Source organism: Aythya fuligula, chromosome 27 (genome assembly GCF_009819795.1).
Source record: "Aythya fuligula isolate bAytFul2 chromosome 27, bAytFul2.pri, whole genome shotgun sequence".
Lineage (NCBI taxonomy): Eukaryota > Metazoa > Chordata > Aves > Anseriformes > Anatidae > Aythya > Aythya fuligula.
Window position 1 is genome coordinate 95,369 of NC_045585.1, and position 26,210 is coordinate 121,578.

Genomic DNA, 26,210 nt, shown 5'->3' on the forward strand with positions numbered 1-26,210 from the left:
TAAACAGAAAACTGCGTTTATGTCTTTGTTTGAAGTGACTATTTACAAAGAACTGGGCTCTGTCCCATGCAAAGGTTCAGATCAGTTGCAATATTGAACCAGTGCCCCAGAAGCCCTCTGTGGCTGGCCTTAGCACAGAATTCATATAAATAGCTGGTAGGCTATTCCTGCTTGGGAGATGAGGGGGAGCTTTGTGCTACCTTAAAACCACAAGAAACCATCCATCTACCAGAGATAAAGTCGACAAACAAGACTAGTTTTTCTAAAACCATAGGCTGCAGGCATGCTAGGAAGGAAAGCCATTTGAAAGCCTCATTGATGCCCCAGCACTGCTGGAAGAAAGTGAGAGCTGGGCAAGCTGAACTGCCTGGTGCCAGAGGTGGCTCCTGACCTGCTCTCTGGTGGGGAAGCAAGTGCAAAGTGTGTGGGGATATAGGGTGAGGGACATACTTGCTCTCCCATCACTGCTTCAAGCTGTTAAACCCACCTGGGTATATTACAATTGAGGAGCTCAAGGAGGTGCAAAGTCCCTTGTGCAGGGCTGGGTGGGCTCCTTCAGTGTGCCCGTGGCAAAAGCAAGGTGAAAATAATACTCCAGCTCATCGGGCTTCTGCGTGGATGCATCTATTACTCCAGCCCTGTTATCAGCGTAGGTTTTCCAGACAGCACTGGGATCCTAGATGGGTTCTGTGAAAACTGTGCTTTGCTAGGGCTGTGGGCGTGTGGGTGGGGTAAGGCAATGCTTGCCTAACGGCTCTGCTGCAGAAGCCACTCAATTCCCCTGCGGAACCATTTCCAGTTCCCTGCAGAAACTATGACCCGCTACCTGCAGCAGCAGTGCCTGACAGCCAGCAGAAATCATGCCCTGTTCCCTGCTCTGCTGCTGCTCTCAGGCACTCGCAGCCTGCCTGTTGTTACCTGCAAGAAGCAATGGCCTTTGGCCTCAAGGTCTCCTGCTCCAGAGCCTTTGCTCCTCCTGCCAGTGCCTGGGGCACTGCCACTTTGCAACCCTTGCTAGCCTGCAATGCATCCTCCTAACCTACTTAGATGTCTATGCTGGGGCAAGCACAGCTGTGTCCCCCTGGGGCAGGAGAATCCCACCTGCTGAAGCAGAGAGACCCTGATTGGGTTGCTGGGAAGCTGCAGCATGGCTGTGCTGCAAGAGGGGACTCCCACTGCAAGGGGTCAGACTGCTTTTGTTTGCATCCTGCAAACTCAAAGCATGAGGCTCCTCACGGGAAATGCACTGCCCCCTTTGCCAAGCCAGATTCTGCAGGAGTCACGCTGTGATTTCAGGGCAGGGGCAGCTGGGACACATTCTCCCACTTCTCAGGCAGGCAAACCTCCTCCCCACCCCAAAATCCCCCTTGAAAGGTTTACCCCAGCACAGTCCCCTGCTCCATAGGCCATGCATGCAGCCAACTGTTCCCTGACATCCATGGACCTGACTGCCTTTGACTTCTCCATTCCAGCAGCAATTCTAGGGCAAGTGGAGGCCAAATATGCCAACTCCACATTTTTAGCCCCAGCAGTGGGGGTTATTCTGCCACCAGCACATTCTGCTACCAGCAGTGATGCATTTACCCAGCAGAAAGGGAGGAAATTCAAGAGCATTACACTAAATGCTACTGGAGCAATGGGCCTCTGGGGCCACCACATCCTCAGTGTCACATAGAAAAATATGTCCAATTAGTTTTATATATATATATATGAATATATAAGTGTATATATATATATATATATATAAAAATTAGAAGAAGCACTGCACGGAACTATAGTGTGGTCTCACTGCCCATGTCCCGAGGTGGCTTTTCCGTGTCAGTGTCCTCGTAGTCTGATTCCATCTCTATCTTCACCTGGGGCACAGCGCAGATCGGGTTTCGTGAGTAGTTAAATGCAGGAGACGATGGACACGAAATCTTCAGGTGAAGTGTAATACTGCCCAGGAAGAGGGAGACATAGGGAGGTAAGCATTTTGCATGGGTACCTGATTAATGCCCCAGAAACCCCGGCAAAAGGCTCCAGATGCTGCTACTGCCATGAAAAAAAATCATTAAAAAATTATAAAATCATAGAATATCTCGAGTTGGAAGGGACCCACAAGGACCATCAAGTCCAACTTCTGGTTCCACAGAGGAACACAAAATCCAACCACATTTCTGAGACAGTTGTCCAAACACTTCCTGAACTCTGGCAGGAGTGACCACTTCCCTGCGGAGCCAGTTTCAGTGCCTGACCACCCTCTCAGTGAAGAACTTTCACCTAACACCCAGCCTGAACCTCCCCACTGCAGCTCCATCCTGTTCCCTTGGTTCCTATCACCAGTTACTGATCTTTTGCAATTAGTATGTATAATCTGTAGGTGGAAAATTACACAAAGCTTTCAGAACTCATCTGTACATCTCATCCTAAAAATCTCTGCAGCTTTACCCAGTAGCATCTTATTGTCATGCGCCCTCTCACACTAGGTTTGGAACATGTTATCCGGTTCCCCTCCCACCCAACCTGCTTTGAAAAACATGATAGCCATGGCCTGCAAACGAAGGCAGCCAAAATACCATGGGATGCTGTAAAAATATATTCAGCTATTCCAAAAAAAAAACCACAAAGTTGCCCAAAGACAATGGCAACTAGCTCAAGGTAGTGGCAAAAATGATTTCCAGTTGGGACCATTGACTGCTAAACCTAGAAATGTTTCACACCAAGGGCATGTGATCCGTAGGGATGGGGTCATGCAAGTGAGTGAGTGGTGGAGTCCATTTGGTGCTTACCTGCGATCCAGATCTGAACCATTTGGGGAAGAATCAGAACGCAAAGCTCCAGGTGGAGGACCTCTTTCCTGGGGGGACATGGAGGTGAAACACTTCCCAGATGAGGAAGGAACCCCACAGAAAGCCACTCCCCCACCCCACCTTGCTACCAGGTCTGGTGGACCTCAGGTGGTAGGAGGGAAAGAAAGCTCCTGTGAAATGCTGATTCTGGGAGTGATCAAAGAAAGAGAGGAACCCCCAGATTCTTCAAGCAGCAGCTTGGGGACAGTAAATTAATTAGCACGTTAAAAATTGCTGACATCATGATGCAATCTGGTGCCAAGCTGGAGTAAACTCACCCAGATTTACTCTTTATTTTATTTTATTTTATTTTATTTTATTTTATTTTATTTTATTTTATTTTATTTTATTTTATTTTATTTTATTTTATTTTATTTTATTTTTTTATTTTCCATGGCTGGCCAGCTTTGTGCCAGGTCACTTATGACGCTTTTGGAATGAGGTTGGGCCAAATTGCATGTATCTGCCCTTTTGCAACCTGAATAATGCTGTCACAAGCTCTTTGCCTCTTGCTTTTAGGGGCTCAAAAACCTTCTAAATCTTTTTATTTATTTATTTTATTTTTATATCTCCCTTAGGTTCAGCTCAGGGATGAGATGCAGGAGTCCTGGCTTTTCAGCCACACAGATTTTATTATCACCAAGTGTGCTGAATCCCATAAACCCTGCTTTAAATACAGTTTATAGCCAGCCCTCCCCCTAGTTTCAGCAGGATGAATCCAGGCTGTGTCTGTTTTGTTTATCGGATTAGTGCAATTGGCAGTTGCGCAGGCCCCATTGCTGAGAGTTAGGAAGCAACAGTTAGGACGAGAGAGGATCCCTGAGATCTTTACTTATGGCTGAGGTAATGGGGACCCCCATTTCGGGGTGCTGGTGGCAGGGGCTCCATGGGGATCTTTATGACTGAGGGAACTGAGAACTGGGGAAGAAAGTGGGGAGAAGCAGTGAAAGTAGAGAAGGGCTTGGGCTGCAGCTTGAAGCTGCAGCTCACCAAGGAGCCTGGGCAGGCTCCAAGTCTGCCCAGAGCACCTAAAGGTGTCCTGTCTCTGTGTAAGATTGAGGAAGTGTATAAGGATGAGGAGGCTTTGCTTTCCTCTTCCCAAATCAACCCACAGCACTTCTGCCAGGGAAAGAGCCTGCAGCAGGAGGTTGCACAGGCTAATGAGACTTTGTAACCATACAATGGGTGCCTCATCTATGGGACCTGTGGCCTTTTCATTAATTTTTATTTTTGCCATGATTTTTCAGCTTTCAAGGTGCTTTGAGCATCTCCTAGAGCTGCTGGTCAACCCCATAGCATCACTTAAAGCCCCTAAATCAGCCAGTCCTATATGCACAGAGAAATATCCCCAGAAGTCAAAGACATTCTTCCCGAACCTGGAGGTTTGTTCCAGTGGCACCATTCCCCTCCTAGGTGGGTCCAGCACCCCAGGGTGTCTGTGCTATTCAGTCCCCCACCCATTCCACACACACCTCCTCGTCACTGCTGCTGTCTCCCTTGTTGCCTTTCTTCTTCTTCTTCTTGTCATCCTCTTTCTTCTTTTCCTTCTCAGGGATGATGTTGTCAATCCAGGCCAGGTCATGTTGGGAGAAGACAAAATCTAGCAGTCGCCTCACCAGGATCAAGGCTAAAATCTAGGAGGGGAGAGATACATGAGTTAGGACCTGTGGAACATCACCATGGGGCCATCCACACTTGCCAAAATTTGCTTAAATCTCAAAATCTTGTTGATGAGGTTGCAATAATGAGACTGCATGTGGAAATCCAGAAAGTTGTGTGTTTCTTTGGTCAATAAAACATAAGTGAAAGCAGCCTGGAGGATGCTATTGTGCAGAGCCTTACCATGACAGGGAAGATGATTGCAGCCACAGTGGATTTGAGGATCCAGAGCACAGCCAGGCAGACAATCTGCACCAGAGTGAAGAGGTGGATGCGGCGTAGTGGCACATGCCGAAGGAAGACATAATCGGGCTGGTGCTTGGCTGGCATGAGGAAGAGCTTGCAGCGGTCCCAAAACTGCGGCAGGGCAAAGCCTGCTGTTAGCTATCAGCTGCATTCCCCCCAGTGCAGGCTCCTGGTCACCCAGATAAACCCTCTTTTAGTGCCCAAAATGGGAGTTTAAGGCTTTTTGATAGTTTATGGAGGGATTTGGACGCATGCAACTTCTGAGGTCAAAAATCCCCATTTCTGCCCAGATGTGAAACCCCTTCATGCCCAGAGAGGAGGAGAAGTGCTTACCTGGATGCCATTCAGTGATGCAACGCCCATGTACAGAAAGACGCCATACAGCACTGGCATGGGGATGTACTAGGGACATGGAAAAAACATGACACTTACAACAGAAAAGGTAGCAGCTTACTGTTGGGGATAGGGACAAATGCTGGGGGCCATATAATGGAAAGAAAATTGCCCCAAATATCTGCAGAGCAATGGGGATGTTTTACCTTCAGAATCGGGGCCAGGAAGACGGAAATCCCTGTCAGCACAAATACGATGATGCCTGTCACTCTCTGCTCCCTGGAGTGGTGAGAGAGGCAGGATGAAGCCATGCTGGGTATACCCACTGCTGCATCTGGATCCCCCACCACACCCCAAGGAAGAGTGCAGCCAAGCCTTCCTCACCTGACACCCAGGAACTGGGGCTGCTCCCCTGGGGCACTGGTCTCTGTCTCCATCTTCAAGCTGTCGATGTGGGCGATGGAGATGACAGTGGCTGCCACGTACCAGGGCAGCCCCATGAAGGAGCACACAGCCATGAGGATGCCAACCCAGAACAGGTCCAGGTGGTAGCCTGCTGCTTTCTGCAATGTAGTACCCAGAAGGGTCAGGAGGGGAGATGGGGGGAACACAAAGAGCTTCATCTATTCACCATGGAGCCCAGCAAGGCAGAGATTTCCCTCTACAGCACCCTTCAACCTCCAGTACTCTCCCTGAAGAGCCCAGCATCACCACTGTGTATTACACACTGCTCTCATGAATTATCCTCAGCACCCTACATTACCACAGCACTCACTGCATCACCTTGAAACAACCTACATTGCTGCAGTGTCCCCCACACCACCCTGGTACACCCAGCATTGCTGCAGAGCACCCCACATTGCCATGGTACACCCTGCATTGTTCTCATGCACCCTGCATCACCCTGATGCACTCTGCATCACCCTGAAGCAAACTGTGTTTCTGCAGAGCAGAATGCAGATACACCCCATTCTGCCCTGATATAATCCAGAGGCAACCTTATCGCTCTCTACAGGTACCTTAAAGGAGGCTGTAGTGAGGTGGGGGTTGGTCTGTTCTCCCACGTGCCTGGTGACAGGACGAGGGGGAATGGGCTTAAGTTGCGCCAGGGGAGTTTTAGATTGGATCTTAGGAAGAACTTCTTTACCGAAAGGGTTGTTAGACATTGCAACAGGCTGCCCAGGGAAGTGGTGGAGTCACCATCCCTGGAGGTCTTTAAAAGACTTTTAGATGTAGAGCTTAGGGATATGGTTTAGTGGGGACTGTTAGTGTTAGCTCAGAGGTTGGGCTCGATGATCTTGAGGTCTCTTCCAACCTAGAAGTTCTGTGATTCTGTAATCTTCATCACCCTGTGGCACCCTGCATCATCACCATGCACCCACATTGCACCTGCATTACTCTCATGCATACTGCATCATCCTTGTGCACCCTGTGCTGGTGCATCCTGCATAGTCGTGATGCAGCCGGCATTGTCCTGCATTGCTGCACTGCACCCCACATCACCCTGGTACACCCTATATTGCCATCGTGCACCCCACATGCCCCATAGTGCAGCCTGCATCCCCCTATATTGCTCTGGTGCACCTCACGTTGCCCTGGTGAATCCTGCATATCCTGCAGTACATCCTGCATCACTCTAGTGCAGCCCAGTACCTACAACATTCAGTGAGTTTAACTCCCTGGAGGCTTTCTCACCCCAAAAATGCAGCCTGAAAAGAAAAGGAATAGCCTCTGCAGCACCAGATCTGCACCCCAAAAGCAGGTGCTTGCAAAGATGCACCTGCTGCCTGAAATGATGCTGTAAACCTGAGTGTGGTGTGAGTCCTGGCTCACCCGTAACTTGTGCTCCTTCCTGTTGACAATGACAGCTGTGATCTGCTGGTCCATGAAGATGAGGATGGTAACGAGGAGGGCAGGCAGCGCACTTGCAAGGTATACCCACCACGGGTTCTTCCCAAAGGGAAACACGAACCACCCTCGGTCCACACGAGTGGGCTGTGGGTAGAGAGGAGTATGCATGCTGCAGCTGAACACAGGTCAGGGATGGGGAGGAAACCCAATCCCTGAAATTTCAGGAAGCCACACTTCACCCCAAATTCCATCCCCTCTGAGCATTATCTTATCCCATGTTCATCCCTGCACCCCATCAACACACATCTGGACCCCAACCACCCCAGCAGCCATGTGCCTCAGCCCCCCATTTTCCCCATATGCTCATTTGGACTGAGCTCTTCCCGCAAGGACTCCCCATGTCATGACAGTGATATCCCAGGTTGGGGAAGAGATGTTTTCAGCAACACCTCCAGAAAGGGATTTATTGCTTTTTACCTTAAAGTCAGTAGGCACTTGGAGCTTTGGGGTGTTCAGTCCAAAAAGCACATCCAGCCCCACAAACATTAGTATGGACATAAAGATAGAGAAATCACTAATAAGCTTACGCAGCTGCCAGGAGTGAAAGATAGGAAGAAAAGAGAAAGGGGGGGGGGGGGGGGGGGGGGAATAGAAAGAAAGGAAAGGAAAGGAAAGGAAAGGAAGAAAAGTCACAGAATTAGAATATTCCTCCAGAAAAGGCAAAGCAGTGTTTCAGAAGGATCCCAGACACCACATTTTCCCCCAAAAGGGAGAAGGGAACTCAATTTTCCCCCAAACCAGTGAGGATCTGGAAGAGAGTGCAGTGGAGAGGCAAGGCCCCTCCCAGTGTGGCCAAACCTTGATGATACTGGGAATATGCAGCTTTGGGGTGTCCAGTCCAAAACAGGCATCCACACCACAGAACAGCAGGATGGAGAAGACATTGGAAAAATCAGCAATGAAGGCCCTGACCTGGAGGTAGATGGGAAATGGGGGTGGAAAGGGTGATTAATGGGATGGAGGTATTTGCTCCTGCATCTGCATATTTCCCCTCGGGTTTCCAGCTCTGCACACAGGTGGGCATAACTCACAAAAAGCTTTTTTTTCCCTTTGCATTGCACTGTGATAGTTTATACAGAATGCAAGAGATAAAGCAGTGTCTCAGTGTTCAGATAGGATTATCCTAATTGATATTAACATCTCCTTTTCCAGCAAATCACCTTACCGAAAATAGAAATATGGATTTATTTTCCCATAGCTTCTTGCATCCAGGAATGAGATCAGCAGTTCCCCTTTTTCCTACCTTTGGAAAAAAAAAGGGGCAAGATCCTGCAGAGCTAGTCTTTTCTTACCTGGTGGGGAAGTAGTAGCGGCTGAATTTGAATTTCTTCAGTGTCAATGTCATGGAGTAGGTCCGAAGAAGAGGATGAAGGACATGAGGGCCAGATCAGGCACAAATTTACAGGATTTCCCCACTAAGCTGCCACCATACTTGAGACACTCCTTCTTACTCAGCTGAGTCCAATCCAGAGCTGTTAGTTAATAGTATTGTACTGGGGAGAACCCCCCCCCCAAAAAAAAAAAGAAAACAAATTAGCATGTTAAGCAATTGCAGCATGCAAGGAAAAGGGGGCTTCAGTGTGCTGCTGCAGCTGGGAGCCACTCCAGCCCTGTAATCATGGGAAAACCCCAGAGCTGCTAATAATTTGGGCAAAAAGGTGGGGATTTGGTGCTGCTGATCCAAACCATGAACCCCAATTAATGTAAAGCCTGTATTTCCCCAGAATTCACTCCAAGGCAACATGCACCATTCCCTGGGTGCAATAGTCCCTCAGATGAGCTCCCCTGCTCCCATACCCCAATCTTCCCCATAGAGCAAGCAAACCCACTTACCAGAGAAATGTTAGTGGGTGTTTGGTGCTACTGGAGCTGAAGCATCGAACAATGTCATGTTGGCTGCAAAAAGAAGTTTGTTATAAGATTCTTGGCTAACATAGACATAACATTAAAAATGTCCAGGCTTCATCCAGAGAAGAACAGCTCAGCCTTGCTGAGCCCAGATTGGGTGGTGTAAAAGCAAACGTGGGGCTGAGTACATCCTCTGACATGTATGCAGGTGTCAGTGCCCATGAACAAAGCAGGATGTGGGGAGCCAAATCTTGTTTCTAACCCCTCAGCAACTTCTCCGTGATTAATCCCATGCACACCCCTCCAGAGCTGGCCCAATCCAGAGATGCACTGGTGGACAGCACATCTTCCCCTTTGGCTGCCTATCCCTCTTGGCTCGGCGAGTGCCAACAAAGATTTTTGGGGAGCTTCCTAGTGTGGGAAGCCACTGGCAAGTGGGGCTGAGCACTCCAGCTTGTGCTGCCACTCCTCCTTTCAAACCAAAAAGGTGGAAGGGTGAAGAAGACTGAAAAAGTAGCCTGTCATTTTTGGAGAGTCAGTACCCAATAATGCCCAATTTGTTGGTGGTGGCAGTTGCTTTTTATTTTTTTTCATTAATATTTTTTGTGGGTATTTTGATTTCTTACTGCAAAACAACCAGTAAAAAAACCCCACAGGGTTTTTCATTCTCTAGCCCCACAACCTTCTCCCTCTGGTGCATAGAGCGGTTCCACTCAAATCTTCAGGTGATGCAGCTCCGCGGCTTCGGGAACACCCATGCTCCTTGTGGGTGACCTAAGCAGGGTCCGGCACTGCTCTGCCACCCCAGTCCCTCTGGTCCATCCTCCTCCTGCAGCCAGGTGGGGATTTTGGCAACCTGCCACCTCCTTCCCCAGTACAGAGAATTAATGAAGGAGAAGTGATTGCTGGGTTAGAAGCTGAGAAGCCGGCACTGCTGAAACCAAGCTCCAGGAAATGGTGCTGGCAAATTCAGGCCTCTTTACAGTATTAAAAGCATTTTCTATAACCTTTTGATATTACAGAAACTAGAAAATTTGTGATTTCTACAACCCAAAAGACAGTGTAGCATTGGAAGTAACTTAGAAGAGAACCTGTAAAGGCGCTGTATAAACCCTTCTATTGGAGCAGAGAGAAAAGTAAAATACATGATAAAAATAACAACAAAACCTCAAGAGGTACGAGTATCAAATATTAAAACAGCTTTAATATTTAGAAGGCGATACTCACTTGAAATTGAAATCAGCCCAAATTGATGTGTGCAGCAGAGACAAATATGGTACAAATCAGTTATAATAATCAAAAATCAGAACTATTAAAAAAAAAAAAAAAAAAGAAAGAAAAAAAAAGGATGTAGGGGAGAATAAACACAACTTCTCAATATCTAGAGGAATGGAAAAGCTAGCATGGACAACCCTGCTTTGGCATCCAGAGCAGCAAGGGTGAGGAACCAGGGCCGGATTGCCAAGAAGCTGAAGGTTTCAGGGTGCAAATGCCTCTTGGCACCCAGACTCATCTCCCTGCCACCACTGGGGTTTGCTCTTGGTTGAGGCCAGGCTGGGGGCTCTGGAAGGCTAGGATGTTTCAGCCCTGGAGGTTGCATCAGAAACCTGGGCTAAGCTTTTCTGCTGGCCAGAGTTGGGAAGGTTTGGGTTTGGAAAGGCTGATGTTGTATCCAGGTGCTTCCCACTGCCTGTGGGGCTTCAAAACCCAATGTGATCAGTTCCTTCAGGACATGGTTGATAAACAGGAATTAAGGGAAACAAAACAAAACAAAACAAAACAACAACAACAAAAAAACAAAACACAACAAAACACCACAAAATCAAAACAATAAGAGACTGAACGTTATTTCCATCATGGCATGTAAGACAGTTGCAGTGACAGATGTATTAGAAATAGGCAATGTGGTCTTGGTTGTTTCTATTTCTTCACTGTCATACCTCTCTGCCTTCTCCACCTGCAGTTCCCCAAATTGTTATAATTTATACTTTTTATATGAATTCAGCTCATCTGAGAGAAGGTGGTCACTGGCATTAGCCCAAAACTGAAGGTCACTGTTCCCTTTCAGGCAGCAGTAGGAGCATCTGAGCTGTGATGTGTATTGAGGCTTGTCAGGCACATCTATCCAAGAGCAAAAAAGCAGTGGTGGCAAAAAAGCAGCGGTTTCACGGCAACTCTGAATTACAGCCGTCTTCAACTGAGCCACCATCGGAAAAGCCTATATCTGGAAAATGCATTGTTTTGCTTCCCCCAAAGAACAGCCTGCTTTAATAAGGGATTACAACTTTTTCCTCTTTTGCCCATAGTAGAAATTGGGTCAAAACCAGGGGAGCTGTCAAAAGACTGTCTTCACAGAACCTTGTGGTCTCTCCTTTTTTAAGAGTAGTAAGAACAAAGGAAAAAAAAAAAAAAGAAAAAGAAAAAACAGTCCAAGGAAGATTGCACACCCAACTGGAATATTCTGGGCATCCTGGACACTAGAGAGGACAAAATCCCTCCTCTGTACTTTCTGGAGAATAAGTTTCCATTGGTAGCTGGGTGGAGTTAATGATCTTAAAAATCTTCCTTTCTTCTTTCCTTTTTATTCATCCAGACCCGGTTGCTTCAGGCTGATGTTTTGGCTCTCCAGCACTGTTAACTGCATCCCAGCAAGCACTGACATGCTTGGCTGCAGGGGACAAGGCTCTATTTCCATAATCTTGCCCCAAATCACCCTCAGAGGAGAAAGATGAGGTGTCTCTGCCCCATGCCCACTGGGTAGCTGACTCCTTCAACGTCTTTGGCCAGTGATCCAGCAGGTTCTACTTGCTGTAGGACCCTCTGCTAGTGCCCCCGCCCCCCCCCCACTATCCCCGTCCAATGCTGAGAAAGATTTGTACTCACCTGGGTCAGGAGCAACACACTCGCACTTGTACATGGTCACATAGTCTGGCTTGAAGTCCGAATTGATGGGGTAATACTTAAAGGCTCCTATCATCTTCTTGATGGCATCATAGATGAAGATGAAGCTGATGAGGGTGGAGAAGCCTTCCTCTGTGAAGCGTGTGATGTACTTTATAATGAAGCTGGCATCAGTGGCCACCAGGATAAGGCACTGTAGAGCAGAGTGCAAGCCAATCCAGAGGCGAAACTCCATGTAATCAATGCCGTTGCCTCTGAAAGAAGGCACAAAGCAATAGGGGTCGTATGAGAGTGCCACAATGGGCTGAGGGTCATCCCCTGTCCAGGTACAGAGGGGTCATGCCCCCCCGGCATTATTCAGCACCTACTTGCTGAAGTCAAAGAGCAGCTTCTCGAATATGAGGATGGGGCCGGTGCTGCTGAGGATAATGAGTGGCTGCCCAGCGAAGAGACAAAACATGGAGCCCGCCATTGCTGTGCCAAGGAAGCTCTCCATGACACCCTGGGGACAGATCAAACCCAGGTTTATGGTGGTGCTGTGCCAGGTTACATCCCATGGACATCTCATATGGAGATAAGAATGAAAGACTCATACAGGGTAGTTTGGGATCGTATTCCTTTGCTACTGGTATTGCTGTTGAGATGGGTTTTCCCACCCTCTCAGTATTCAAGGCCAGCCAGTCCCATTTGTGAATAAATTTCCATCCCTAGCACTGAAAATTGACATGGCACAATGGGGGCAGAACCCAGCCCATCCCAGCTCATCCCTGCCTTTCCATCACCAGTTCAAAGTGACCCTGTCCTTGGACTTGACCTGGTAGTTGTCTGTAGCATCTCCAAGCAAGCCCCCAAATGTGATGGCATTGGTGATGCAGCCCAGGTAGATGAACAAAATGGCAGAGATGGACTGGATATGAAAACCTTCATAGAAGTCGCTTGGGAACCAGGGCAGCTTCCTTTTGATATCCAAATAGAGGCCACCACAAAACCTGTGGAGACACAGCCAAGGACAAGATGCATATGCCCCTCAACCAAAATATGTACCAGCACTGCACAGAAGACTGTGCCTGTAAGGAGTTCACCTCTCTCCGCCCCAGGAGAACATGGGGTGAACCAGCAGGAGATGGTTATGGGTGCCAATGTCCTCTGAGTTTTTTTTGGGTGTCTGGGTGATGCTCACCTGCCAGTCCATGCAAGCTCTTCCCCAATTTCATGCACTTCAGGCATCTCCCCATCATCACTGCCCTCCTCCGCCCGCTCCCAGCACCTGCCCCCACCAGCTGTCCCATTCATCTGCCCCACTTCGTCAGCGAGAAAACTGATTTCCTGTGGGAGAGTGTCCATAGTTGGCCATGCCACCTGCCTTGCCATGCCTGTCTCTGATATGGGGCTGAAGAAAGGAAAAAGGCCATGGTGCAGCTCACCACCTGCACTAGGGCTTTGGGTTCTGGGGGCAAATTTGGAAAGATAAAGAGCTGGATTTTCTCAGCCAGAATGGTGGGGGCTTGAGGGTAATGCAGATTATGTGGAGTGGAAATGGCTCTTAACTGATATTGGGGATATCACTGTCATTGGGTGATACTGCAGAAAAAGCAGCATTTCTGGAAAATCTGTGGAGAATATATCTAGGGATGAGTGCAAACAAAGCATCTGTCTTCCTCCAGCATCTTCAAATGGGAAAGACAGGGATGGCCACAGGGTTGGGACCAGCCCCATGTCCCCACACACCTCCTTCTCAGCTGAGGGCACTTTTTTTGGTGGCTCAATCCTAATATTGGGGTCCCACTCGCCAGGTGCAGAACGATGACTTCATCCAGAAATTCATCGATGCCGGCAATCAGGTCTTCCCTGTCCCGGGCTTTGTAGGCAACATCGCTGAAGAGCTGGGGAGTCAAGAGATGTGTCAGATTGGGGGTGGTGGTCTCCTACACATATGCTGCACATTGTTGTGGGCTTTTTAAAACTCATTCATTTGGCAAAAGGATGAAATTGCTTTTTTTTTTTTTTCTCAGCTCTGAGCAAGGGAGGCTCCCAGTGAGGGTCAGGTTTTGCATCTACTCACATCATCCACCATGAGGGTTGCAATGGCTCTGCCAATCTCGTTGTAGGATTTGGCTTTTCCTGCAGGGCCCAGGAGAATAAAGAGGAATCTGGGAGAGGAGTGGGACCACGTTGGTAAGCTTGCACCACCAGGACCCATATGCAAGATCAGCTCCAGACCCAAGGAACTGGGCTCACCTGGTGGGGACGGGCACCTCTGTCACCCCTCCTAGCATTGTTGCCCTGGAGGAGCCGCACGAAAGCCACAAAAGGGTTTCTCTAGGAATTCCACTTCTCCTACCAGCACATTGGAGGCCTCTGCATCCTTGGGGATCTTCTTGATGAACTTGTTCTTCAGCTGTTGGGGAAAATGAAGTGGGGAAGGGATGTGTTTGCTAAAATGGCTTTTCCCCTCTTTTCCACACCCTGACTACAAAAGCTAAAGCTGCAGTATCAGCGCAGCAGACTGCAGACTTCAACCTCTTGCTCTCTGATGTTCCCAGGATCTCCTAGGGAATTGAGAGCCATATCCATGAATAAAGCAGTGAGAATTTGTAACCTGAATTTCTTCCTTATTCAAAACCACCACGACACCCAAGATAAACTTGGAAGTACATACTCTGGGCTCCCCAATGCAAGCATGCAACTTGGTGGTTTGCAAAAGGTGCTTTACTGCACTGGGATTTAAGCAAGAAAAGCCTGTGGCAATCCCCCAGCCTGTCCCTGAAGAAAATCTGAGCCAAAAATACTGATCCTGGAGCAAGCCAGCAGCAAACCTATAAGTCTGTTTGCAGGCCTGCAGCCCCAGGCTCCCTAAAGGCCCCGTATAATGCCGAAACGCACTTGGTACTGTCCATGGCGGCTATAGGCCAATGTTTCTGCAGCTTGTTTCCCCACATCCCATTCTCTAGAGCAGATAATGCAAGTAGGAAACCTCGATCATGGATTTATTCTCCTTGTCTCTTCTCCCCTGCAGCTCTTTCATACTAGTCTAAATGGTTCTATACAAACCCAGGAAGGGTGTTATTATAATCTATATGCCAGCATGAGGGAAGGCATGTGAGTTGGCAGCAGGCTCTCCCTCTCTAATCCTTTAAACCCAAATGGAAGAAAAATAAGAGTAATAAAATAATTCCTCCAACGCAGCTTGGAATAAGCAAGAGCAGGAGTAACAGTGACCACTAAGCTTTGTGTAACGCTGAACTTTGTAGCATTAAACCCCAGCATTCTTCAGTACTAAATGCTTTACATATTTTGTGATTAACCCTCTGTATCCATTGCTGGAGGCTTATATTTGGGGTTCGTACCAGGCAATCTGATTCCTTTACAGCATTAATTTAGGAAGGTGCTCTGGAAACCTTCTGCCTGCACGTTGCCTCCCGTGTATTGCGGCATCCCTGTCCTGCCATTGCACCCATTGCACCCACTGACTAGGTTTGGGATGTGCCACCTGCTGGATGGCAATAGGCACGTGAAGCAGACAGAGAGGACATGCTCCCTTTCAACACACAAAGACATATTTTAAAGCCAGCCCCAAACAGTGAGACAAGCTTGGAGATGTTACCATTTCTTGGGAGCCATGAAGGGAGCATGAGCCCCAGAGCATCATGCTCTGGCAATCAAAGAATATATGAATTTCATCCAGTGAGGATGTCCCTGAGGGAAGGCAAACACTTATACCGTACTGTCCCTTTCAAATCTATGCCAGATCCTTCTTTCCCTACTGTCTGCATTTGCTAATTAGCTCCTGACTGCCAGATTTCAGCATTACCCCCCTGATCTGTCAGGTGCAAAGGTACTCAACTTTTGCAGTCTCAGCCTTGATGCAGACTTTCCCCTGATCAGCATCTTTTCCAGCTCCAGAATAGAATAGAATAGAATAGAATAGAATAGAATAGAATAGAATATCCTGAGTTGGAAGGGACCCTTAAGGATCATCAAGTCCAACTCTCGACACCGCACAGGTCTACCCAAAAGTTCAGACCATGTGCCTAAGTCACAGTCCAATCTCTTCTTAAATTCAGACAGGCTCGGTGCAGTGACCACTTCCCTGGGGAGCCTGTTCCAGTGTGCAACCACCCTCTCTGTGAAGAACCCCCTCCTGACGCCCAGCCTAAATTTCCCCCTGCCTCAGCTTAACCCCGTTCCGCGGGTCCTGTCACTAGTGTTAATGGAGAAAAGGTCTCCTGCCTCTTGACAACCCCTTACGAGGAAGTTGTAGACTGCGATGAGGTCTCCCCTCAGCCTCCTCTTCTCAGGCTGAACAGGCCCAGTGACCTCAGCCGTTCCTCGTACGTCTTCCCCTCAAGGCCTTTCACCATCTTCGTAGCCCTCCTCTGGACACTTTCCAACAGTTTCATGTCCCTTTTTATACTGTGGTGCCCAGAACTGCACACAGTACTCGAGGTGAGGCCGCACCAGCGCAGAGTAGAGCGGGACAATCACCTCCCTTGACCTACTAGCGATGCCGTTCTGATGCACCCCAGGATACGATTGGCCCTCCTGGCTGCCAGGGCACACTTGCTGGCTCATATTCAACTTGCTGTCTATCACGACCCCCAGATCCTCTCTTCTAGGCTGCTCTCCAGCGTCTCATCGCCCAGTCTGTACATGCAGCCAGGGTTTCCCCGTCCCAGGTGCAGGACCCGGCACTTGCTCTTATTGAACTTCATGCGGTTGGTGATCGCCAGCTCTCCAACCTGTCCAGATCCCTCTGCAAGGCCTTTACGCCCTCATTTGAGTCCACAACTCCTCCAAGTTTGGTGTCATCAGCAAACTTGCTCAAAATACCCTGCTATTCCTACATCCAGATCATTTATAAAACTATTGAAAAGTACCGGCCCTAAAATGGAGCCTGAGGACCCCACTGGTGACCGCCCGCCAGCCTGACGCAGCTCCATTTACCATAACCCTTTGGGCCCTGCCCGTTAGCCAATTGCTCACCCATCGTTATGATGTTTTTATTTAGCTGTATGGTGGACATTTTGTCCAGTAGGATCCTATGGGAAACCGTGTCAAAAGCCTTGCTGAAGTCCAAAAAAATCACATCAGCTGGTTTCCCTTGGTCCACCATACGGGTGATCTTATCATAAAGGAAATCAGGTTAGTTAGGCAGGACCCTACCCTTCACAAACCCATGCTGGCTGGGACCAATGACTGCTTTGTCCCCCAGGTGCGCCTCAATGAGTCCGAGAACCAACTTCTCCATGATTTTACCAGGCACTGACGTGAGACTGACAGGCCTGTAATTGCTAGGGTCTTCTTTCTGACCCTTCTTGAAAATTGGCACAACATTTGCCAGCTTCCAGTCTACTGGGACCTCTCCAAATTCCCAGGATCGTTGAAAAATAATTGATAGAGGTTCCGCGATGACATCCGCCAGCTCTTCTCAGCACCCGGGGATGAATCCCATCCGGACCCATGGAATTGTAGGGATCCAGGTGGAGTAGCAAATCCCGCACACGTTCAGGGTCAGTTGGGAGTTTGTCATCCCCACCGTCCCGGTCCTCCAGCTCAGGGCACCCTGGGTCCGAAGCCCATCATCGGCATTGAAGACAGAGGCAAAGAAGGCGTCTAGCGTCTCTGCTTTGCCTACGTCATCGTCCTGTGAGGAGACCTTCCCTATCAAGGAGCGGCCTATGTTTTCTTTAGTTCTCCTTTTTCCATTTACATATCTAAAAAAACCCTTTTTATTTTCTCTCACAGACACAGTTGCATCTCAATCACATCTACCTTTGGTTCCTCACCAAACACCTTGTATCAAATGCCTCATGACTGAAAGTAGTAGGAAAACATCAAAAGTATTTTCCAAGGACCAAATTGCAAGCTGCATTTCAATTTCTGTGCATTTTGATTGCAGAAAGCATGCCTATATGACACATGCTTAATTACTCAGTTTCTCTTGTGGACAAGAGAGTTTAAATGCAGAATGAAACCTTTTCTGATACATAGTTGTATGAAATTCCATTCAATTTTTCCTTTAGACTTATGCTGAAATCATGCACAAATAGAAACACAGCAAAAAGTCCACATAACACATCACCAGATCCCAGCTAAACAGCCTCGATGCCAGGAGGGGGCCAGGGACACCTTGTAAAAGAATGACACAAAAACTTGCTAATATATTGCATCACCAAGAAGAGATCTGTCTGCAAATTGCCCAGGGCAGCCTGACTGACCTCCTTCCCAGCTCTCCTCTGCAAAGCAATTCAATGGGAAAAGCTCCCTCCAGACTAAGGTTTGCATGAAGAAACTCACATCTGTCATATTGCAACAGAGGAAAAATTGTTGCAAACTGCCTCTTTACTTACAGATTGTTTTCCTAAGGGCTGTATTCCTGTTTGCAAACACAAGTGCTGGTTGGGATTTACCCCAAGCAAACTGTTTGTACCCAGCAATGGTGCTGAGCCAAGATTCTTTTAAGATCCCTGCACTCTGTCAAACACATTTCATATCCTATCAATGGGTTTTAAACATATTTTCTATACCCCAAGGATTATAGAATCATAGAATCATTTAGGTTGGGAAAGACACTTAAGTTCATCAAGTCCAACCATCACGTAAGACTCCAAGTCCACCAATAAACCATGTCCCTTAGTGCCATGTCCACATGTCTCTGAAATGCCTCCAGTGATGACAACCCCACCACTTCCCTGGGAAGCCTGTTCCAATGCCCAAGCACTCTTTCCATGTAGAAATTCTTCCTGACATCTAATCTAAACTTCTGGTGCAACTTGAGGTCAGATCTCAGCTGTATCAGCATCTTTGCAGATCCCTAATTCTGTGTTCACCTTGCTGGCCCCAGCTCAAGCACAGTTATTGACCTGGAGGTGTTGTTCAAAGGCCAAGGGCATCCTTGCCTGCCTCAGAAATTGTGTGGCCAGTGGACGAGGCAAGTGCTTGGCCCTCTGTGCACAGTACCGAGACCGCACCTTCAGTGCAGTGTTTTGGGACTCTCACTACAAGAGAGATATTATGTTGCTGAAATGCATTCAGAGAAGAGCAACAGAGGTTGTGAAGGGACTGGGAAAACAAGTTGTATGAGGAACAGCTGAAGGAATGGGGGCTTTTTCGTCTGGAGCAGAGGAGACTGAGGGGAGACCTCAGCGCTCTCTCCAACTATGTGAAAGGAGATTGTAGTGATATGTGTCGGTCTCTTTTCTCAGGTGAAAAGTGACAGGATGTGAGGCAACAGCCTCAAGTTGCCAAGGAAGATTTAGATTATATGTCAGGAAGAATTTCTGATGGTTAAACCCAGGGAACTGGTGGAGTCCCCATCCCTGCAGGTATTTAAGAGATGTGTGGACGTGGCCCTAAGACACATGGTTTGGTGATGGGACTCAGTAAGTCAGACTGATGGTTGTACTTGATGATCTTGAAGGTTTTTCCAACCTAGATGATTCTATGATTTTATGATTATTTCTGGGAAAGCTTCCTTAAGAATTAACAAGGATCAGTATGTGTATTAGTTTCATTAATTAGGAATTTGTGTGTGGTTACTGACTGAGTGAAACTGCACAAGGCTCACATGGACCTTAACTATTACTGAGTCTCTAACACATCATGGTGCATTTGCAAACAGGACCATAACAGCCAGTTGTGCTGGAAATTCTCCTCACTGCATCACATAAACACTTTGGGGATTATTACCTGGTCAGTGCTTGGTGTGTCTGAGATATCATTCATGCTTCGACTTTGTGCATGGCCTGATGGAGACAAGAGAGAGAGAGAGGGTGAGAAAACCACTCTGTGGTATGCAGCTGAATTTAAGCACCCTGTGCAAGAAGAAAATGGTGCAGGAGGACTTTAGTGCAAATAAAACATTACTTAGTTTAGCTGGGCTTGAAAGCTAGGTGAAGTAAGATAAAAGCCCAATAATAAGAGCTCTTCTAATAACAGTCACTCTGTGGCTGCACAGAACACATCTCATTCACGGCCACAGAGGGGAGGTGTGGTGTGATCTGCGTGCAATCACCCTATGTCACACTGCAACTCAGTTTTTTTTTCCTACTTCTTTTAGGATTGTTCCAGCCTCCCTGCTGCCCATCCTGGCTTACGCAGGCGGCCGTAGCTTGTGCTCTGCCGCATCCTCAGATCCTCAGTGGAGCGGTGGAAGGTGGCGCCAGCAGCTGGGCTCCGGACAGGGCTGCGGTCTGGAAAAAAGAGAGGCTAGGGGAGATGTGGGTACCACAGGGAGCTGCTGTCTGAGTGATGCTAAAGGCAAGTGGCCAGGCTGAAAATCATCTGCCTAGTGCTGATGTGATCTTTCCAGTACTGATATACCTGCAATTTGCTTTTGCCTCCACTCTCATCCCTATTATCCCACACATAACAATTTTTCCACTAGCAAAAAATACCCTTTCCTGCCTTAACCCATGTCTTTTCTCTGCAGAGGTTTCATGCAAGGAGCCTGTATCACCCCATGCCCCATCAATGCTCTCTTTGAGGCCATAAAAGGCTTCAGAAGGGCAAATTCTGTTTCTTAGTAAGACCCAATGTTTTATTTTGCTTTTTAGACCCTTAGTTGTACAAAGAAACCAACATCTGAAATTTGCTATGAACTTCATTATATTTACATTAGCCACTACCAAGCTTCATGTAAATATTTCTTCTCCCTAAGCTGGTTATGATTCCCATTTTTATTCTCAGATGCTTTAACTGAATTAGTTAGATATAGACGGTCCATTTTTTTTCCATGCATTTTCTGTGACACAGAGTTTTCTCAGGAAACCTCCTGTATTCTCAAAGTGTGTTTTCTTTGGGGAAAACCATCTGGACCATGCTTTGCTCTGCAACAATGAAACACCAGTTGCAACCACAGCACCCATCCCCATTTTCTTCAGAACTCAATATTAAAGCTGCTATAAAAGATGGTAAAATTTTAATAGGTGTGACCCTGTTTTTCAAAATGCCAGCAGTATTTAGTCTGGTATCACAGAGTTCTGCTGACAGAAGAAACATGAAAGACACCTCTGCTGTGCCAACAGCCGTCTTTTTAACTTTGGTGCTACTCCTTGCTAGCTTGAAGCAGTGCCATCATCTCAGTGAGGTACTAGAAGAAAATGAAGGATTCCCTTATTTTCCATATCTACAGAGAATAATCACAAGAATCCAAGTTATTATCCATTTTTAGAGCTTCTGGGCAATATTAGCTCAAATATCTAGTACTCAGACATGGATGATGGCTACTTTGAAACCTGGAGATGCCCATGGGGTGGGAATATTGTTTATTGACAGTCTCTTTTATGTGCACTTAGGGCTTGCTGTTTGTGTCTGCCTGGGGAGCAACTGAAGCCTTGCAAATCCTGGGCTCCACCAAATGACCTCCATTTAAACCTAAGTAAATAATCTAGCATGAAAACAAACAAATCTCCTTTTATAAAGGCTCAAAAATAGGCAGGTTTAGCTATGGAGCAGACAGGGTTTGCCTGTAGGCTGCTTGCCCCTTGGCCAAGTGACCGCCAATGCAATGTCCATCACACAGTTCTGGTGTCCGCTGCACAGTGCCTTTGTCCATCTCAGCAGACAACGCTGCTTTTCAGTCCAACTATCTGCCACTCTTAGGACCAACAGTGACAAAGCTTTTTGTGTCTTTCCTGCTTCTGTAAATAGTTGTGTGTCCCAAATGGACAGGTTTCCACCTTTCCTTCTCCTGAGATTGACTGCCCCTGGGCTTGCTAACTGAAGACTCAAGGATGCAACTGGGTATCAGTTGGACCCCAAGCACTCACTCGTGTTAGAGGAGACAGACTTGCCGATGTCAGCCAAGGACCTATGGATTGGCTTCTTGGTTTGGTGACGGTGCTTCCTGAGGAGCACATAGCTTATCTTTTCCCGCAGCTCAGGTTTGAGCAGACCATCCTCAATCTGCTTCTCAATGACATCATCTGAAAGCACCAAATGAGGGAGACAGTCACGCCATTGAAAATCTTCCCCCCTCCCAGAAATCTAGGGAGGTCAACATTTATTGGACCAATGTAATGGCTCTCAACACCCATTTTCACTTATTCCATTGCAAGTCACTGATATCCGCTGGCTTGTACCTATGATCTGGGGTAAAGAGTAGCCATCTAGGTCCAGGAGCACTGTTCCTGTCTGTAGACATGTCCGCAGCTCAAAGAGGCTGTGCAAAGACAATGTGGACACGTGGGGTTTGCTCCACCTTTCCCCGCCTTCCTCAACTTTTTCTCAAACTTTATCCACCTGAAATGACAGTAGCAGCCATGAGAAGAGACATGGAGGTGAACTGTTGTATGAGAAATAGAAGAGAATTGCATTTCCTACACACATAGTGTTTACTTTCAGCAGATAGATTTGCAGGCCTGAATTAACTCATTAACTCATCCACTCATCCTGCAAAATTTTTGCATATTACTCAGGATGGGAAAAGGAGAAATTAAGTAACATCATCAGACAAGGTGTCACTTGCACAGTTGCAGAATAGAGCAAAATCACTTGTCTCCACCTCTGTGCTCAACCCTGCAGTTTTGACACTCCAGATTGCTCCAGCAAGACTTGGGAGGTTTTCCCATGGAAATGACCTTGACTTGCCCAGGATCTGTACTTGCATGGACCAGACAGACCTTCTTCATCCTTCTTCATCTCTATGCATTCTATGCATCTCTATGCATCTCTGTGCATCTCTGTAAAAACCCAGTGCATTGGAAATGTTTTTATAATGTCTTAGCAATGTTCAAACTTCATCATGGGCAATTCTTTTCCATGGGATTTGAGGAGAGAGACTGCAAACTCTTGTACTTTGGAAATAAGCCCTTCTGCCTTCATTCCTTAATTTTACGAACCAAAGATTTCAGAGCAAATCTGGGAGCAGTGGCTGATTTCTCGCAGCAATTGGTGATATGTCAACTTGGGGAAAAAAGCTGGTTTGTTTGTTTGTTTGTTTGTTTGTTTGTTTGTTTGAAAGGAGGTTTGGATTAGTCTTGGCAGGGCTTAACCTTGCAACTTTTAACTGGTACAACTTGGATTTGGACTCCTGCCGCTGCAGAGGGCACAAAGAGGATGCAGGAGGAGAAGGGCTTTTGGAAATCTCTGATGGCTCACGAAAGCTGCAGGGGAAGGACGGGGAGAGCTTAAGATTGCAACAGCTCCATTAAAAATTAAAACTTTAATTTTAATAATTAAAATTATTTAATAATATAAATTATTTAATAATATAAATTATTTAATAATATAAATTATTTAATAATATAAAATTAATTAATTTTAATAAATTAAAATGTTGTTGCAAGGAGAAAATGCAAGGTGTCTCTATTAAACAAACAAACAAAACAAAAAAAAAACACCTGGGAGTGTTACAAACGGCATATGCAAAGGACATAATCCAGAGTATTCAAAATACAAAGTTTGGCCCTAGTGCCATGGTTCCAAAGATCCCCACTCTTATTTCTTTGCAGAAATCCCTCCTCCAGCCTTTCAAACAACTCGGCTTTTATTGGGAGGAAATTCAAGCTTCTCTCTGGCTCGGCCACAGTACCTGCTAAGCTCTGGTGTTGCTCACCCAAAGCCGATTAAATTGGTTTTCATTTTATTTTGCTCCATTTTCCTGATGAAAGTGGGTTAGCATGCACATGGGGTGGCAGCTTGATGATGACAGCTCCTCTGGACAGCGTGTGGGACTTGAGGCATGTCTCCAGAGGCACCTTTGCCCTGGGATCAGCACCTTGTAATGCCTTTTCAAAACTCTGTCTCCCTGCTGTGCTCAGCTTCTTTATTTCCTTCCTGGGGACTAAATCCCACCACGTGTTTTAGCCACAGGTAGCATTCCCAACACCAAGAAGCTGCCTTTCCACAGCTCAGGAGGTTAAACCTTTCTTTGGTGGAGAGCGGAAATCTGGCAATTGAGAAACCTCCATCCTACTGTGAGGAATTTGTAAACCTGCATGCCAAACCCTTCCTGATGAAAAACCCAACATAAGTGCTGATTTTTTGCACCTCTGAGTTATTTTTGGGGAGCAGGGTGAGGTGTGTATCTAACACAGTCATGCAAAACCACGGGGAAAAATATGTATTATCAAAAGCCTCCCTTCTCAGCATGCTAGAGAGGAGTCATCATCCCATTGATCACTCTTTCAAAATTCTCACTCAGCTCAGACTTCATCATCAATCAAATCCTCCCTGCAATGCTGCCTTTTGAGCAGAGATATTTAGGATGCTAGGGAAAAAAAAAAAAAAAAAAAAAGGTTTTGAGCAAAATGTTGAAGATGCCAACCACTTATTGAGGAGTGGGGCAGCTCTAGTAAACCTGCCCCAAAATCCCGGTGCAAAGAGATAATGGGATGCTGGAGGAAAGGATGAGTGGAGAGGAGTGTAGCAGCGAGGAGGGCAATATACAGGTGTAACTAGGAGTGGGAAAAGATCCAGCTCTGGGGTTGATACAGCCCAGGGAGATGTGGGAGAAGATGGGAAATCTTCCTCCTCTCCTCCTCTTCAGCAAAGACCCACAAAAGAGCAGCCATGTTCTCTTAATTTCTGTTATTTGGGCATGGCAAAAAGCCAAAAGGACTGAAGCTAACCTCATTAAATGATGATTATCCACCAACCCATTCCAAAGGGCAATGTTTCCACCTAGGAAATTTGGGGTGGGAGTCTATGGCTGATGCATTTTTGATCCAAAGAACTGCTCCTCTCACCTGGCTGACTCTTTCCATTCCATCTCCTCACCATCATGCTGCAGTGTGTCCATCTCTGTGAAGAGTGTGGGGTTGGGAGGCTCATCATCATCACCAGGATGTAGCGGAGGCGTTCAGCAGCCGGTGACACTAATGGAGAGGAAAAGATTTGCTGAGATGCCCCAAGTCAGCCCCATGCAGGAAGCCCCCAGTGAGAAAAAGCGATTTTCATGGCTATTTAGGATGCTGGGGTAACACCCCCGTGAAAAAGAAAAAAAAAAAAAAAAGCGTTGAGCAAAACTTTGAAGGTTGCCAAACAGCTTATTGAGGAGTAGTGAAACTTTAAATAATCCTGCCTAAAAATCCCTGTGCAAAGAGATACTGGTTTCTGGAAGAAGGATGAATGGGGAGGGGTTGCAGCAGCCAGGAAGGGAACATGCAGGTGCCAGCTGTGAACTGGGAATTCAACCACCACTACATGCAATACAATCAATTCTCCTCACAGGAGCATTTTTCACTCCATTTCTGTGGAATGTCCCACATTCTTCCCACCCACTGAGCTTATCTTTGCCAAGTCAGAGCTGCCTGCCATTATCAACCAAATCCCTGTCTGACATTACACTTGCACTGTATGCATGAGCGCTCAGTGCTTTCACTCTGTGTCCCAGTAACCCTCTTCAAGGGAAATGATACGAATTTATGATTTCTACAGGAAAATCCACCTTTTTGCCACAAACAGCAGGCCAGGCTGGGGTAGGCCTCCTGTGTGTTTTAGGAAGCTGAGCTACATCACATCAACTGCAAATCTCCACAGCTCAGAACATTTTCAGTTGTGATAGGGAAAGTTTTTGTCCCTTTGAAGTATATAGCCTGAGCAGATATGGGGTGGCTGGGACTGCTCCCTCCCCTCTCTCCAGCTGCCCAGTTATTCAGACAAGAGGTTAATCAAGCCCTACTCCAGGCTCCATGGAAATGGTGTATTTTTAATAAAATCTTGGGTCTTAGCCCTCACCTAATACAACAGGAGTTAATCCAGCTATGAAAATGTCTTTGTTAGCAGAATCCTCCTGTTCTCGGACCCATGAATATGAAAGTCAGGTAATATGGTACACAAGGAAGCAACTAATTAAGTTGCCATGTGTGATCAGAGGAAAAGCTTGAGTTGCTGCTGGAGCATTGCCTTGTCCTGCCATCAAATCAGCTGAAGCCCAAGCCGTGGTGCAGGGAAAGGGATGTCCCTTGCACTCCAGCTGAGCCTGCTTAACTGCTTAAGCACTTTAAGCCACACCACCAGGTCTAAAGACCTGTTGTCAAGACCTTGCACTTCCATAAGCTTCATTATTTTGATTTTTAATATTCCTGTTAATTTTAGAGATGAGCTACATGCCTGGACAGCTTCAGACTCTTTACCCTCAGCACTGTTCAAGTAAGGGGGGGTGAAATTTGGTGCAATAGCAGCAACAGCCTGACTTCACATTGCCTGCAACTTGGCCCCGCTTTGCTCTGCAAAATTTAAATTCACAGCAAACCTTAAATTCTTTGCAAATGCAATGAGTTGGACCAGAGCAAAAGGAGTGCTGGAAATGCCCTTCTCAGGTTCCATCTCCAGATGAGTTGCAAAAAGGGGATTTGCAATTTTCCAGCAGCAGGTCAGAGCTGGGCATAGTTTAGCCAATTGTCACCTGATCATGACTTTGTAATTTTGCTGCACCTAACTGCCCAAATTCCCACCATGTGCTGAAGACAGGGTCCCTCCTGCTTCCACCTGTTGGAGGATTCCCCTATGACTCATTTCAGGGTGTTGGGGCTGTGA

The 26,210-nt window shown here is 47.0% G+C and overlaps 1 protein-coding gene across 1 annotated transcript in view; it reads right to left on the reverse strand.

The window, feature by feature from the left end:
- Positions 1 to 1,673: 1,673 nt before the first annotated feature.
- SLC4A5 (solute carrier family 4 member 5) overlaps positions 1,674 to 26,210 on the reverse strand; it is a 29,715-nt gene continuing 5,178 nt past the window's right edge. The window contains 29 exon segments of the mRNA XM_032204095.1: positions 1,674 to 1,938; positions 2,772 to 2,839; positions 4,304 to 4,465; positions 4,674 to 4,847; positions 5,070 to 5,138; positions 5,276 to 5,348; positions 5,454 to 5,632; positions 6,903 to 7,064; positions 7,779 to 7,894; positions 8,274 to 8,333; positions 8,336 to 8,473; positions 8,814 to 8,876; positions 11,712 to 11,983; positions 12,098 to 12,231; positions 12,544 to 12,718; positions 12,910 to 13,055; positions 13,458 to 13,525; positions 13,528 to 13,612; positions 13,792 to 13,879; positions 13,968 to 14,011; positions 14,013 to 14,042; positions 14,044 to 14,127; positions 19,419 to 19,474; positions 19,826 to 19,921; positions 21,500 to 21,655; positions 21,812 to 21,958; positions 21,961 to 21,971; positions 24,419 to 24,515; positions 24,518 to 24,547. Of these exon segments, the coding sequence (XP_032059986.1) occupies positions 1,773 to 1,938; positions 2,772 to 2,839; positions 4,304 to 4,465; positions 4,674 to 4,847; positions 5,070 to 5,138; positions 5,276 to 5,348; positions 5,454 to 5,632; positions 6,903 to 7,064; positions 7,779 to 7,894; positions 8,274 to 8,333; positions 8,336 to 8,473; positions 8,814 to 8,876; positions 11,712 to 11,983; positions 12,098 to 12,231; positions 12,544 to 12,718; positions 12,910 to 13,055; positions 13,458 to 13,525; positions 13,528 to 13,612; positions 13,792 to 13,879; positions 13,968 to 14,011; positions 14,013 to 14,042; positions 14,044 to 14,127; positions 19,419 to 19,474; positions 19,826 to 19,921; positions 21,500 to 21,655; positions 21,812 to 21,958; positions 21,961 to 21,971; positions 24,419 to 24,515; positions 24,518 to 24,547 (3,149 nt within the window). The 3' untranslated portion in view covers positions 1,674 to 1,772.